Here is a 14,152-nt window from a genome sequence, read left to right on the forward strand (position 1 = left end):
GACCACCGAACGAGTGACTTTGGCGCGAGAAGTCGATGGAGTTGACGAGATGCCGGCCACGAGCGCCGGCTCCATTGCGCGTCGTCTTCTCTCCCCTGTTCGCGCCCGTGATTCTAAACATTTCACAAAGCTACAAAATTACAGTACTCCCGTGTTCCCGCGTCGTGTGTTCATGCATGCATGCGCCCCTCACGGTCTTCGCTTTCTCTCTCACACACACGCACACGCATACATCCAACAGAGCGACAGCGTATTCTCTCACTACTGATCTCTCCCGGCCTCCCCCCCTTCTCTTTGTTCTCTTGTGGGCGCCCTGGTCGACCTCGAGCATCTCTGCTCAAAAGTATACAAGGATGTCGATCCCATCCATCTCCCGGTGGGTATGTACACTCTCAATGTACGTGTACGTATCCTCTCCTTCTCTCACATTCACGTTCTCTTGTCCGTTGCGCGCTTCCCACTTCCTGCTTGGTCGCTAGCTTCTTCCCTCCCGCGAGCGAGGTCCACTCCACTAGCTCCAATGGCGGCCGCTTCTTCCAGCTCTGCTCGCGGGCACCACCTTCTTCTCCGCCTCCTTGCGCTTCTCGCCGTCGCTGGCAATGCTGTCGCCGCCGGCAGCGGCGCCGTCGTTGGAAAGAAGAGCGCGGTGCTGTCGCTGCGTGAGTTGGAGTGGGGTGCTGCTGCGAGGAAGATCCAGGGCGGCCGCTACGAGCAACAAAGCAAGGCTCAGATCCTAGGTAAGTAATAACTTGTTTTCTTCGCTTCTACGTAGTAAGTACGTACGAATTGTACCTTAGATTAGACTTATCTAAAAGTACGGTCGAAGCATTCCTAGGCAATATCATTCTGAGATATAGTGACCACACATTCACAATCCACTATTCCTGAAAAAAAAAGTTATGTACATCTACCGGTAATTAAGAATTCGAGGTGTCAATGCCCTTCAGCATAGTTTTTGAATGAAGAACAAAAAAGAGAAGCCACGAACAGAATGAAAAAGCGTCAAGTGTCAACATGGGCGCAGTCTTACAAAGATGCATGATTGCATGAATATGAATGTATATACATGGCCTATATTCTCTGGCAGGTGACTGCCGTACCTGGAATTTTACACTTTGTATTATCCGGTGGCCTTCTCGTGGTTAACTCTCACGTGTACTACTCTGATGACAGTGGAAATCATACCATACATAGAGAATCCAATTCATGATCTAGTTCCAAATTGCATGCATGTACTACTGATGTACTACCTACGATACTTGTAGAATCTACAGGTCTCTGATGCCTGATGGGCACTTATTACACAGTTACACTCCGGTTTACACTCTCACTGGTCCATCTCATCTTCTCCAGGAGAGCACAGGAAAGCAGAGGGAGCAAGCAGAGCAACCACCGTGCTAGAGCTGAAGCATCATTCCCCGGCCACCATCTCCAACCAGCCCGCCGGCAGCGAAGGATACCTCAGCCGACTCCTCGCCGCCGATGCTGCTCGTGCTGCCTCGTTGCTGCTCCCCAGGGCAGCGTCCATACAGTCCCGCCAGGCGGCGGCCCAGGTCCCGCTGACATCTGGCATTCGCTTCCAGACACTCAACTACGTCACCACCATCGCGCTCGGCGGCGACTCCTCCGGCGCCGCCGCCAAACTCAACGTCATCGTGGACACCGGCAGCGACCTCACCTGGGTGCAGTGCAAGCCCTGCCGTGCCTGCTACGAGCAGCGGGACCCACTCTTCGACCCAGCTAGCTCCGCCACCTACGCCGCCGTCCCGTGCAACGCCTCCGCCTGCGCGGCCTCGCTGAAGGAGGCCACGGGCGCGCCCGGATTCTGCGCCAGAGGCGGCGGCAGCGGAAGCGAGAGATGCTACTACGCGCTAGGCTACGGCGACGGGTCGTTCAGCCGCGGCGTGCTGGCCACGGACACGGTCGGCCTCGGCGGCGCCAACCTCGACGGCTTCGTCTTTGGCTGCGGGCTCAGCAACCACGGCCTGTTCGGTGGCACAGCGGGGCTCATGGGCCTCGGCCGGACCGAACTGTCGCTGGTCTCCCAGACGGCATCCCGGTTCGGCGGCGTGTTCTCCTACTGTTTGCCGGCGACCACCTCCGGCGACTCCACGGGGTCCCTCTCCTTGGGAAGCGACTCATCCTCCTACCGCAACACGACGCCCGTGGCATACACCCGCATGATCGCAGACCCGGCGCAGCCCCCGTTCTACTTCATGAACGTCACGGGCGCGTCCGTCGGCGGCGCCGCGGTGACCGCGTCGGGGCTCGGCGCCAGCAACGTGCTCATCGACTCGGGCACGGTGATCTCGCGGCTGGCGCCGTCCGTGTACCGCGCCGTGCGCGCCGAGTTCGCGCGCCAGTTCACCGCCGCGGGGTACCCCGCCGCGCCGGGGTTCTCGCTCCTCGACACGTGCTACAACCTCACGGGCCACGACGAGGTGAATGTGCCGCTGCTCACGCTGCGGCTCGAGGGCGGGGCCGACGTGACCGTGGAGGCCGCCGGGATGCTGTTCATGGCCAAGAAGGACGGGTCTCAGGTGTGCCTGGCGATGGCGAGTCTTCCATACGAAGACCAGACGCCTATCATAGGGAACTACCAGCAGAAGAACAAGAGGGTGGTGTATGACACGGTGCGCTCAGGGCTAGGTTTTGCTGACGAGGGCTGCAGCTACAATATGTAATAGCAGAAACTGAGAGTAGAATTGTATTCAAGTGTTTGCGAAATGTAACTTAAAACGGAGATTTTTTTTTTAACAATGTATGCCATGTTTCTCTCTTCTTCAGTAAACATATCTTTAGATGTGGAGTAGTTAGGTTTTCTACGTTCTCGTGCCGCTGCCGCCGTCGTCGTCATGTAAGAAATTTAGATCCTCTCGTCTTCGGCTGCCATCTTTGCGCTGAGAGGTGAGCGGACCTCGGATCTTCAAAACCTCTATGTTCTTTGTCAACGTCTAGTGGTCATCATAGTTTTGTGAAAATAAATTTTCTTTTCTTTTTTTGGCGGTGCCATGAGATTTCTGTCCTCGAAGATCCGATTATTTGGATCCGATGAGTTTATGGTGTTGTATCAAGATTTTTTGTTGGTTTGATCATTTGTAGAGATGAAATCTTTCATCGATATCATGGTAAAAATATAATGATTCGACGGCTTGCACTTTTAAGGATCATCCCCGACCCAAGTACATTCATCAATATGGTTTCCCATCTTTTTGGATGGACGACTCAAAGCGCTTTAAAAAAACCTTTATTGGTATTGTTCGTGCTGCTGAATAGTGACAACATCATTGCTCCAAATCAATTGCAGCCTCTTTACTGAAGTTTTTGAAGTATTTTTTTATCTAGAGACTAGCACGAATGCCAGTGCGTTGCAACGGGAAAAATTGATATTTTGTGCAAGCATAATGTCCATAGGTTTTACACATAGAAACTACATCCGTATAGAAATCTAGTGATATACTTTTCATGACATATAACACATATTTAAATTCTCAAATCGATGAGCTAGAACTAGCGAATGACTTATACACCAAGAGGGAAGTAGTACCTCAAATCCTTCATATAGAATTTATTAAGATCACAATCTTTCTTTTAGTTATTCCACTGGTTTACCCATAATCCTTTCTTTAATTAGCCACATCCATTAAATATTCTATTTATACTCACGATCCTTCCTTTATTAGCTCATTCGTTTAATTAGCTCGCCCTAAACATGATGACTGCCACTTTGTATATTTAGAGTGAGTTGGGATTAGTAAATAGAAAGGCGCATAGGTCCTGTGTTCAACTCCCATAATGTTGATTTATTTTGACACAATTATTTTTTGTGGTCTCTATGAAAGCCCATAAAAGGCCCATCAACATACAAGTACCTGACCCAGATCACTTAACGTGTGTAAACCAAATAAAAAGGACTAAAACAAACCAAGAATACCTATTCCCTTTAATAGTAGGTATAACTATAGAATAGATATAGATATAGATTAATACCGCAAAGAAGGTGTTTTTAAGAGATTTCATTGTAATTCTTAGTCATATGAGTTACTTCTGTATTTAGGTCAAAATTAGTGCAACTGTAATTGTTATGAGTATGAATAAAGTTACACGTGTTTTAAAAAAAATATCTTTAGATGCTTTTCAAATAACTAACACTTAATTGGACTTTCCTAAAAACAACACCTCTTGTGTTTAGTTTTTCTATCAGATCTGTTGTGTTTAGTTAGTTTGTACATTTTTTTACATTGATATGAGGTCACAGGATATTTTCTTTTCCTTTCGAAAACACTAATGTCCGCACGTGTGGCAACATTACAACTCGTCCACACGTCTGGATCACCGTTTAGTTAAGTTTGCACGAGTTTTGACACACCGAGACAGTTTTCGCGTGCCATGTAGGACAAGCCGGTGTGTGGGCGTTCGAGAGGTCGCCCACACGCCCAACAGCATGCGGTTGCCAACTTCTACAACCTTATTTGCCATCTCGAATAACTACATCTGCCATCCCGGATGGCAACTAAATCGTCATCCCGCGGGTACCTAATGTAGTTGCGTCAGGACGTGTGGGCACTTTTGCTTTGTGCCACACGCGCAGGATGAAGATGAGTAGTACTTGTTGGGCATGCGGCACGAAGTAGCTACGCCCACACGTGTGGACAATTCTACTATTCGCCCACACACAACCCGTGTGGGCTGCCCCTGCTCATGCCACACATGATGTGTGGATGAATGCCTATTATGTCACACGTGTGATGGATATCGACGTCCTTTCCTTTTGGAGTTTCATTTTCATACCACTCTTTTTCTTCATTATTTTAATATACACTACATACGGACTGAAATAAATGAATAAATACACAAAAACATGTATAAACATGTCTATATACATGTGATTCACAAAAAAGTTAACATCAAGAATCCCATATAGGCCCAAACGCCGGGATGCCGGCCTTCTTGCACCCCGTCACGACGTCCCTGCTCCCCTCCGGGTTGCTCGTCACCACCACCGCCTCCGCGTTCCACCGTCGTGCCGCGCTAACGGCCAGCTCCGTGACGTCCGGACGCCCCATGGTCATCGTGTCGTGCACGATCACGCGCCCTCCAAGCTTCTCATTGCTCGCCACCATCGCACTCATCCCCTCGCCGTAGTTGGCATCGATCCCCTTGGCCACCCACACCAGAGACACCTCCGCCCAGCTCGGCTGCATCAGGAACGACAGGAACACGCATATGCCGGAGCCCGTCGCCACCATTGTGACTCTCCGGTACATGCTGATGAGGTAGGGCAGCCCGGCGAAGTGGAGGGTACGCACCCAGAGGTGGCTGGGCGGGTCGGAGACGATGCCTCGGGTGAAGTCTCCCACCGCACCGGCGAGCATGGCGTGCGTGTCCCCGTCGTCGGAGATGATGCCGAAGGCGTGCCACTCGGAGAGCGGCGAGCGGCTGATGCGGCCGAGCAGGCCGGCCTTGACGCCGCCTTGGAACGTTATGATGGACGCGTGGGTGGACGGCGCGGTGACCGTGACCGGCACGCGGCGCACGGCGAACCACGGGAGGAGGGTGAAGAAGGTGGTGGCGGCCGCGAGCCAAAGCTCCAGCCGCTTGGCCAGGGCGGCGGCGGTGAGCCTGCCGTAAGATCTGGTCGCCGGGTCGTAGCCAGCAGTGAGCACGACGAACGCCCAGAGCAGCGCAAGAGCGCTCCAGCCAGCGAACCGGTGCGTACGCTCGAACACGTTGTGATGGAGGTGGCGCACGAGCGGAAACGCCGCGAGGCACGAGAGCGCCACCAGCCCGAGTATTGCCCACGCGACGGCCAGGATTTCGGGGGGCGTCACGTGGCGTAGCTGGAGCGCCTGCAGGAGCGCGTACAGCAGCCACGCCAGCGACGACACGCCGCAGCCGCTGTGGACGCCGCCGAGGGACTGGAGGACAGCCGTGACGCCGGCCTTGACGGCGACCGGCACCCATGGCCGGCCGAGGAGCGCGACGGCGAGCCAGAAGACCGCCCGGAGCACCGCCTCGGAGCGGCACAGCGTGAGCGCCAGTATATTCCCGACGGCGAAGATGGCGGGGCGGTGCTTGGCGTAAGGGAAGCGGCCGGTCGCCGCGGCGGCGAGCCCGGCCGCGTTGAGCGCGACGCAGAGCACGAAGAGGCGCTTGTACACGGTGAGCAGGCCTTGGTCGAGCAGTATGACGCCGAGCCTCGAGTGCCCTGCCGCCGCCCTCACAGGCTTAGCCGCCGACGCGTTCGACCCCCCGGCGCTCTGCGCGTCGGCAGCCGCGGCGGGAAGGGCCATCTCCACGTCGTTGGAGTCGGAAGGACAGGCGACGCCACGGCAGCTAGAGAAGTTGATGGCCATGGCGTCGAGCGGCAAGTGATGTGTTGTCTTCTCTACACGTACGCCTGTACTCTGGCAGCTCGTATACAACAGTTGCATGGGTGTGGTGGGGTGCTAAGATGTGCAGATACGCATACGTATTTATCGGGCATCGATCATGCATCCATGCATAGGAGTGACGAGGAAGATGATTTGGTGGAGTATAAAATTTGAGGTCCAGTTAATTGTCGGCTAGCTATACATGCTACGTACTCCGAAGCTACTGGGAGCTAAAGTACAAGATACTGGCGATGGGGAATTGGTCAAATTTCTGACCTGCGACTTGGTTGGAAATGTATATACACGGTTTTGCTGTTATTCTCAGGCTGAGAAACAGCTATGTCTCAATCACAAACACGGGGACCGTCCGATTTGCTCGCATCCAAATTGACGCGCGCTGACCATGCTGAGTCGTATGCTGGGTCGTACGCGCGCTGACCATGGGCAGGAAGGCATGGAGTGGCCCTTTTGGCAGCGCAGCTTTTCTTCAGAGCCTTTTATTTCTTATTATTAAACTGTTGGAGTTATACAGTACTAAAATGTAATTTGGTACTCCCATTTGAACTAAAATGACATTTATTTTTGGATCGGAGCCATTATACTCCCTCCGTTCCTAAATATAAGTCTTTTTAATGATTCTATATGGACTACATACGGAGCAAAATGAATGAATCTACTTTAAAATAGATCTATATACACCCGTGTGTAGTTCATATTAAAATCGCTAAAAAGATTTATATTTAGAAACAGAGGGTGTGTATTTTTGGCCTCCTACTTTTCTCTTTATAAGTTGTACTGAGAAACTAGTTTTATTCTTTTTTGTTTTTATTAAATTTGCTTCTACCCTACGCCAAGATAAAGAATGCTGGGTTGCCAAGAACAAACCCTGTGATTCAAGGTCTTGCCTAGAATTGCCCCTAAGAAAAATGCACCCCGTTAATTGATCCCTCTTTAGAGTAGTATAAGTACATCCGCGACTATAGCACGAGTAGAGTCGAGTTCTCATACTAACCTAAGAGCAGATATGTCAAAATATTTCCACGTTCAAGTAGCTAATCAGTAAACGACTTCTCCGTAACCGTTTGAAGATTGCCTCGCAACGCAAGTAGCGGCAAGAAAGGAGAGCAAGACTTCCTTTTCTAAAAGAAGAAAGAACTAGACTTCTATAAGAAGATTTTTATAATCATAGATCATGGAATATAACTACTTTAGCTGCTCTTGAAACTGAACCATCGTGAATAGAACTAGCGTGTGCAATTGTAAGTGTTGTAACCCGATTACAACTCCACGACCCACAAGGCCACAACATGACTGCGATTGTGCCGAAAGAGGAATTTTGAAGGCAAATCACAACTGTTGGTTTTTAAAATTGGATCGCAATTGCAAGTATTAAAGTCAGGTCGCAACTGTAAGTTATCAAATGAGGGCCGCAACTATAAGTTTTTAGTAGGGGTTGCAGTTGCAAGTTTTCAAGTTGGATCGAAACTGCAATTTTTTAATATCTAAGTATTTAAATGTGATCGCAACTACAAGTATGACGGCACATTTCAGCATCAGCCATAGCTGCTACAACAAAACTACCAAACAGCTGCACCTCATCGTCAACCTAACAACTACAGCTCCTCCTTCCAGAGGGAGCCGTTGCAACTTAGAAGTTGCAGCCCAAACAAACACACCCTAAATTGTCCAACGTGTTACCTTGGCTTCAAGATAGTATAGTATTATGATTACCATCCAACGAAGGGGTGAATAACAAAATGAAAGAAGCGAAAAAAGTCCACAATCTTGGCTTGAACTTGCAAACGACGACATGATAAAAGATAGCTGAAGCAAACTTGACAGAGAGACATCATGCTGGCATGAATCCAGACGGTCTCATTCACAAGCAACCTTGCAAGCCTATCCTTCCAAGGTTCTTGACACAAACAAGCTTGACGCTGCCAATCTGACAAACCTTGAACAAACCCTGCATACAAAATCGTAAATACATCTCGTCTTAGTGGAGGTCCGTGGTGTGGCCATGTGGTTCGTTGGACAATACATCCAAATAAAATTTCAGGGTCGGAAAACTGACCACTACAGACCGCAGCACATTAACTCAAATGCTCTTCATGGGTTTTTGTGACAGGTCCCTGCGGCGCGTCTTCACAAGTGAGGTCTCCAACTCCTGCAGCATAAACAATGTAAGATGAGAAACTGTGTTGAAGTACAACCAAAACAAAAATACTATGTGCGCCTGCTTGCGCCTTTAAAAAGGACCATTTTTAGAACATCTCGAAATTCAGAGCAGGCATGAGAAAAAAAAAGGTAACCATCGGTCTTCATCCCTCATTATCCGATTAAAACAACACAAATTATTCCGGGCCTCTGATCCATTCAACTGCAAACAGATTCTTCAATGGGGAATTCTAAAAAATGCATAATGTGCACAGCACAGTTATCTGTATAATTCAATTTTTTTCTTATTTCCATATGTATTCCAACATTAGAAAGCAAAGATTAGATTGTTTCACTAACAGCAAAGGTTGACAAGCAAATGATGCATTGTGAATAGTCTCACCGCTAACTATTCGATCAAGTTTCCACCCAACATAAGGTGTGCCTGATCCCTATAATTATTTAAAGCATCTTCAATTTTGTAGTTACTGATGCACATTAACCAACCCGTGGCTGGGAGCCCTACCTAATGGTCAAAAGTAAAGCCAATGGTTCACCTGGTCAGCAATGAGATAATATTTATGTGCCTTACTATCTCATTGAACGTCGGCCAGCACAGCACCAAGCTGCCACCGGACCAAACATCAGGGACACAGCGAAGACCATGCCCACGCTCAAGATCCAGGCGGCTCAGGCAGCAACGCCACCGCCCATCTGCTGAGGAGCGCCACCTGGTCCCGCTAGGGCTCAAGGATGGCGTCACCGTGCGGACAAGACCTGCTGCCCCCATCCACCACTCACGCAAAGTCCAGCGATAGGGTTTTGCCACCCGTCTCTCCCGTTGGGAGCAACGCTGGGGCCTTTTTTTCACTATGTATTTCATTTAATAAAATGTTTTCCCCTTGATCTTGAAACATCCTAAATTCATCATCTATCCAAAACCCAGAGAAGATCAGAATTTCTGTCCAGATGCTGCTTGGATATGGAACACTCTGCTAGTAGCACATTTATAAGCCATATAATCACCAGATAGAGCCAACCTCCCTAAATGATTGGAAGATCAAGGCCTCATAGCAGTTGAACACTTACAGAGCAAAAGGCACACAATTTCACATGGCACAGCATTGTAATTCCCTCCAGGTTGACTGTTAATTTAAATACCTAAAGCTTATCTAAAGTATTTCTTATTATGATTCTCAACATTCTAGACTGTTCAACTGGATGAATTGAACAGATAAATCAACTTTCGAAGATCTAATACACATAAGAGTGCTTAGTTAACTACTTCAAAAAAACGTTCAGAAAGAGCATCAATTCTCTAGCTACCTTTTGGAATAGTTGTCACTAAAGTCCATGGTAAGTTCCTTCACATCTGTTTTCTTCTGACATAAATTTCTTATTCTTTCCAAGCATAACGGCAATTCCCTTATACTGGAATTAAGTACTCACTTCAGATAAAGCATCATTAACGCCAGTATTGCCAAGAGCATAGAGGATTACAAAGTCAACAAATATTTCATATTAAAACGTCAATATCACGACACAAACGCACCAAATAAATATTCATTATGAAGTCCACATACATGCAGTTGCATAGTAACTTTAGTAAAACGGTATTTATTAAATCATAAATATCAACGATGCATTTGCATTTATCATTAATTAGACACACCCGATACCAACTGTCATGGGAAAGAACAACAAAGAGAAGTAATATGTTTGGCTGACCTGAACAGAAATGTTAGGGGACACCGCCTTTGTCCAAATACTTTCCAAATCATAGTACTCTCTTGCTCTTTCTTCAAGCGCGTGGATGATGATACTTCCTAAGGTTAATTGTTCAGAACAAGTGCAAAACATAAGTGATTAACACAGGAGCCACTTCAAAGACAGGTACACCACGATTACAAAATTCTAAAACACAAGAAACTAGACTTCAGACCATCAGATACTGACTTCAACAAACTTAATCAGAAATAAGGTACTACCATTTCAAACCTCAAACTAAAGAAACTAGAGACACCCCATTTCTTTCTTTTTTTCTTTGGCCAGATCTGTGCCTGAGCCTCGAGTATCTTTTCATTCATACATAGAGAACAGCTCTACAACAGAAGCCAAGCGGCTCAAGACACAACTGACATCGGCATCAAAAAAAGAAAAGAAAGAAGCACAAAAAAGCCAGCTGCTATTCCCCGCAGCAAATATGACTGTCTAGAGCCTACCAATCTCCACAGTCTGCACCTTCCCTTAGTTTTGATTGCTAGACCTTGAAACGATGTCCGAAGGTCAGGCACCCTTGATCACAGTAATTCCAGTGTTCCCAGATAGACCACATAGTTACTAAGCCTTTTCACATGTCTGCTTGAAACATGACCCAGAAGGGTGCCCACCAATCATTTAAGATGGAAGCCAATTGTGTTATTAGCTGCTGCTCTCTTATCCAAGACAAAATCTCCCATGAAATTCGTCTCGTGAACACGCACAAGCACAGCAGATGACAGATAAACACTCGCTCTTGGTCGGGAAAGGGACACCCTAATATCCATCACAGGGCTTCGTCACTCTAAAGGATCAGCTATCAAACAGAACAGTTCAAGGAAGCTAGCCAGCTAAAGTACTTGGCCTTTATAGGTGCCGCTAATTCAAGATTAATTCCAGCAAACATCAATGGTGGAAGCCCGGTATAAAGCCTTGTACGAGGAAGTTACTGAATATTTCCTAGAGCTGGCCCAAAACCATGCAAAAGAAGGATAGTAGCGTGGGAGCCACAAATCATAATGATTAAATCTGGTCTAGACTCTAGAGATAAGCCTCTGTCTTCTGTTTCCTTTTTCTTTAAAGTTTATATAAGATCCTTTAGACAGGATCCTTTGGTATGTTTAGATTTGACAGTTAGGGTTCCTTCAATTGCTAAAATTAAATTTCATCGTGACATTTGTCTATGTCTATCCATTGCTAAAACAAATTTTACAAAGAAAATTGCAGGGATACATATGAAGTTTAGATGTTACCAGAATCAATGACAACCCACTTTCCAGCTTGCTGGCCTTCTACACTCGGCATCAATATTCGATTAGAACCCTTCTGTTTCTGCTTTATCTGATGAAAAAGGACAATTTCAGTATCATATTAGGATAGCCCGTCTGCATGATCACAAACTTCAAATCACATGGCACGGCCACTGAAGCAGGCTTGTAAACTCCACATGGCACAGGAGAATATATCCTAAAATACATTAAACCACATTAATTCTAAAAACCATACAAATAACTGAGAAGGCAGAGAACCTCAGAACTAAGCCAGCTCTTTAACAGCCCCCAGTTTGTGATGGAGGGGGGCATTGATAATTAATTTTCTACAGTCCCCTTACACTGTGGCAGCACGGTTCATGCAATTGCCTCAGGGGTTAACTACCCGCTTCAGTCCAATCCGAATCACCCATCATGAAACTGGTGCACACTGGGAACCAAACCATCTTTGCAGTTACATCCATATTAGTCACATTTGCAGACGAGTCCACCAAAACACTAAAAGCAAAATTGGTTAATTCTATGGAAACAAATCATTGGACCCTTAGGGATTCCTAGAGCTAAAATCCGTTAGCTAGCTATATAATACTTCAAGATAATTCATGGAATACAAAACAATCATGTTGCGTCCACGCGAATTCCAGTCACAACATCACCAAAGTAGCAAACATTGGCCCAAATCATACATTTACAACAACAGAGAGGAGGGGGGCTTGCCTTGTAAAGTATGGCCTGAGCGATGTTGCGGACGTGCCAGTCGGAGCGGCCGGTGGCGACGACCATGTAGTCCGCACAAGCGCCGCCGTGGAGCCCGCCCTCGCCGACGGGGAACACACGCACGTCCCCCGCCCGGACGTCGTGCAGCACCTTCTCCACCTCCGAGAGCTCGATAAGCTCCGCCGGCCGGGCCGACGAGGCGCCGGCGGAGGAGAGGAGGCGCGGGAGAAGGTGCGGCGGCGGGCGCCATCGGCCGAGGGCTCGGGATCGAACAGCGGAGAACATCGGTGCGGAGGAAAGGGGGTTTCTCTTCGCCCAGAGCTTTTACGATTTCCACCCCGAGGTCGAGGAGCGACCAAAAAAAGAGCTCTGCTTAGACCTAGGTTTTTTCTTTTCTCTCTCCTGCAGTACAGTAAATCGGTTTATACGATGACGTGGCCTTATTTTCTTTGATCTCCCATTGTTTTGTCATCTAACGTGGCCCTCTATCTGTCCATAGGCCTGTTCAGACATCATTTTTTCCGCAAACCAGGGGAGGGGGGCTTTGCATGCGCCCAAACCACTATCACGCACGCATCCATGCCCTTTTCCGCCCGAAACTGTCCGCATTCATGCTGCTCTAGAGCGGCAGCTACGCATTGATGTCGGCCCTGAGCGGACGTGACCTCTCGCTGGTGCCAACATTGAAGCAACTCGCCCGCCTAGGACGCCGTCCGCGCCGTGTCCCCGGTTTCCGCGTCTGGGATGGTGCAGAAGACGTGTCGTGTGAGCGCAAGGCGATCACCCAGAGATAGTGCACACTTGTGCCATGTGGATAGCTTCTTCTCAAGATTGTCAACGAGAGGGAGAAGATCAGGCCCTAAATCTTTGAAGTATAAATACATGCTTAAGTCGACGTCTGCATCGATCCCTAAATTGGGGTTATGAAGTGTTGATGAAGCCGGTGAGAGAAAGTGGCAGTGGAGAGAGGGAGAGTGAGCAGTGTGAGAGGTGAGAGGGGATTTAAGGCGCGGTTTCGAAAAACAACGTGCCATCTCCCTCTTTGTCCCTGGGCATGCCATTCTTGCGCTTGCTCGAGTATGGCTCGCTGAAAATAGCTAATGCGACTACCATGTTTTGAGTTTTGTGCTATGCGGCCCAAAATTGCATCCCATGGGCCTGACAGAGTGTTATGCAAGTAACCAAACAAGTCGTTGTTGAAGAAAAAAGAGAGTAGGCCTGAGACCCCAAAAGCTTGTGATCTCTTTAGTCCGACTCATCCAAATATTTTGTCGTAGCTCCGCTGCGTACAGAGAAACCGTGCATTCGTAGGATTTGTCGTTATACTGCCATCATGCCATATCTTAAACAGACTTTGTGTCGAACCAGCATGACGAAGACACATTTGTTGTCACCTGTCGGGTCATGCGACATAGTTTCTATCTTCCTGGTCGAGGAGGTGGCAATATTAGGGAGACTTGAGGCAGCTCTAGCTTTTACCTAGTCTTCGCCGTCTCACTAGTAAAAAAAGGGTCAAATGTGAAGCACATTAGTGCCGGTTTGAATTTGAGCCGGCACTAATGTGACCATTAGTGCCGGTTTCAACGGCTAGGCGGGCGGACATCATTAGTACCGGTTCGTGGGCAACTTTTAGTACCGGTTCATGCCACGAACCGGTACTAATGAGTCCACTGCGGCTGTGGTCAGGCTGGGGCCCACACGAAGACCTTTAGTACCGGTTCAGGGCATGAACCGGTACTAGAGTTTCTTAGTAAACTGATTTTTAGTCCCACCTCGCCAAGAGAGAGGCAGTATGAGCGTTTTATAAGTCGTGAGTGCAGAGACAATGACGAAGAGGCGCAATGCTCACCTGCACGTTGATTAGCTTCAAGCCTT

General features: G+C 48.3%; 3 protein-coding genes across 3 annotated transcripts; 1 reads left to right on the forward strand and 2 right to left on the reverse strand.

Moving 5' to 3' along the window:
• The first annotated feature begins 311 nt into the window (after nt 1-311).
• On the forward strand, nt 312-2,778 carry LOC125505937 (aspartyl protease family protein At5g10770-like). The gene is made up of 2 exons (XM_048670838.1): nt 312-737; nt 1,354-2,778. Exons 1-2 carry the CDS (start codon nt 383-385, stop codon nt 2,682-2,684), a joined length of 1,686 nt encoding a protein of 561 aa, XP_048526795.1. The 5' UTR covers nt 312-382; the 3' UTR covers nt 2,685-2,778.
• Nucleotides 2,779-4,796: 2,018 nt separating this feature from the next.
• On the reverse strand, nt 4,797-6,523 carry LOC125505938 (adenylate-forming reductase 06235-like). Its single transcript, XM_048670839.1, has one exon. The coding sequence runs from the start codon at nt 6,432-6,434 to the stop codon at nt 4,908-4,910; it is 1,527 nt and encodes a 508-aa protein (XP_048526796.1). The 5' UTR covers nt 6,435-6,523; the 3' UTR covers nt 4,797-4,907.
• Nucleotides 6,524-8,056: 1,533 nt separating this feature from the next.
• On the reverse strand, nt 8,057-12,644 carry LOC125510526 (protein Iojap-related, mitochondrial). The gene is made up of 5 exons (XM_048675741.1): nt 12,278-12,644; nt 11,543-11,630; nt 10,260-10,357; nt 8,449-8,541; nt 8,057-8,340 (listed from the first exon to the last, which is right to left on the reverse strand). Exons 1-4 carry the CDS (start codon nt 12,560-12,562, stop codon nt 8,473-8,475), a joined length of 540 nt encoding a protein of 179 aa, XP_048531698.1. The 5' UTR covers nt 12,563-12,644; the 3' UTR covers nt 8,057-8,340; nt 8,449-8,472.
• Between the last annotated feature and the right edge of the window lie 1,508 nt (nt 12,645-14,152).

The sequence above is a fragment of the Triticum urartu genome, chromosome 5, assembly GCF_003073215.2.
Source record: "Triticum urartu cultivar G1812 chromosome 5, Tu2.1, whole genome shotgun sequence".
Taxonomy (NCBI): Eukaryota; Viridiplantae; Streptophyta; class Magnoliopsida; order Poales; family Poaceae; genus Triticum; species Triticum urartu.

Excerpts from the sequence above, each read along its gene's own strand:
- LOC125510526 (XM_048675741.1), bottom strand. The coding sequence starts at position 12,562 with ATGTTCTCCGCTGTTCGATCCCGAGCCCTCGGCCGATGGCGCCCGCCG. Across the intron at positions 11,631-12,277 it reads CTCAGGCCATACTTTACAAG|ATAAAGCAGAAACAGAAGGG; the intron begins GCAAGCCCCCCT and ends CTTTTTCATCAG. Across the intron at positions 8,542-10,259 it reads CCCCTAACATTTCTGTTCAG|GAGTTGGAGACCTCACTTGT; the intron begins GTCAGCCAAACA and ends TTTATGCTGCAG.
- LOC125505937 (XM_048670838.1), top strand. The coding sequence starts at position 383 with ATGTACACTCTCAATGTACGTGTACGTATCCTCTCCTTCTCTCACATT. Across the intron at positions 738-1,353 it reads AAGCAAGGCTCAGATCCTAG|GAGAGCACAGGAAAGCAGAG; the intron begins GTAAGTAATAAC and ends CATCTTCTCCAG.
- LOC125505938 (XM_048670839.1), bottom strand. The coding sequence starts at position 6,434 with ATGCAACTGTTGTATACGAGCTGCCAGAGTACAGGCGTACGTGTAGAG.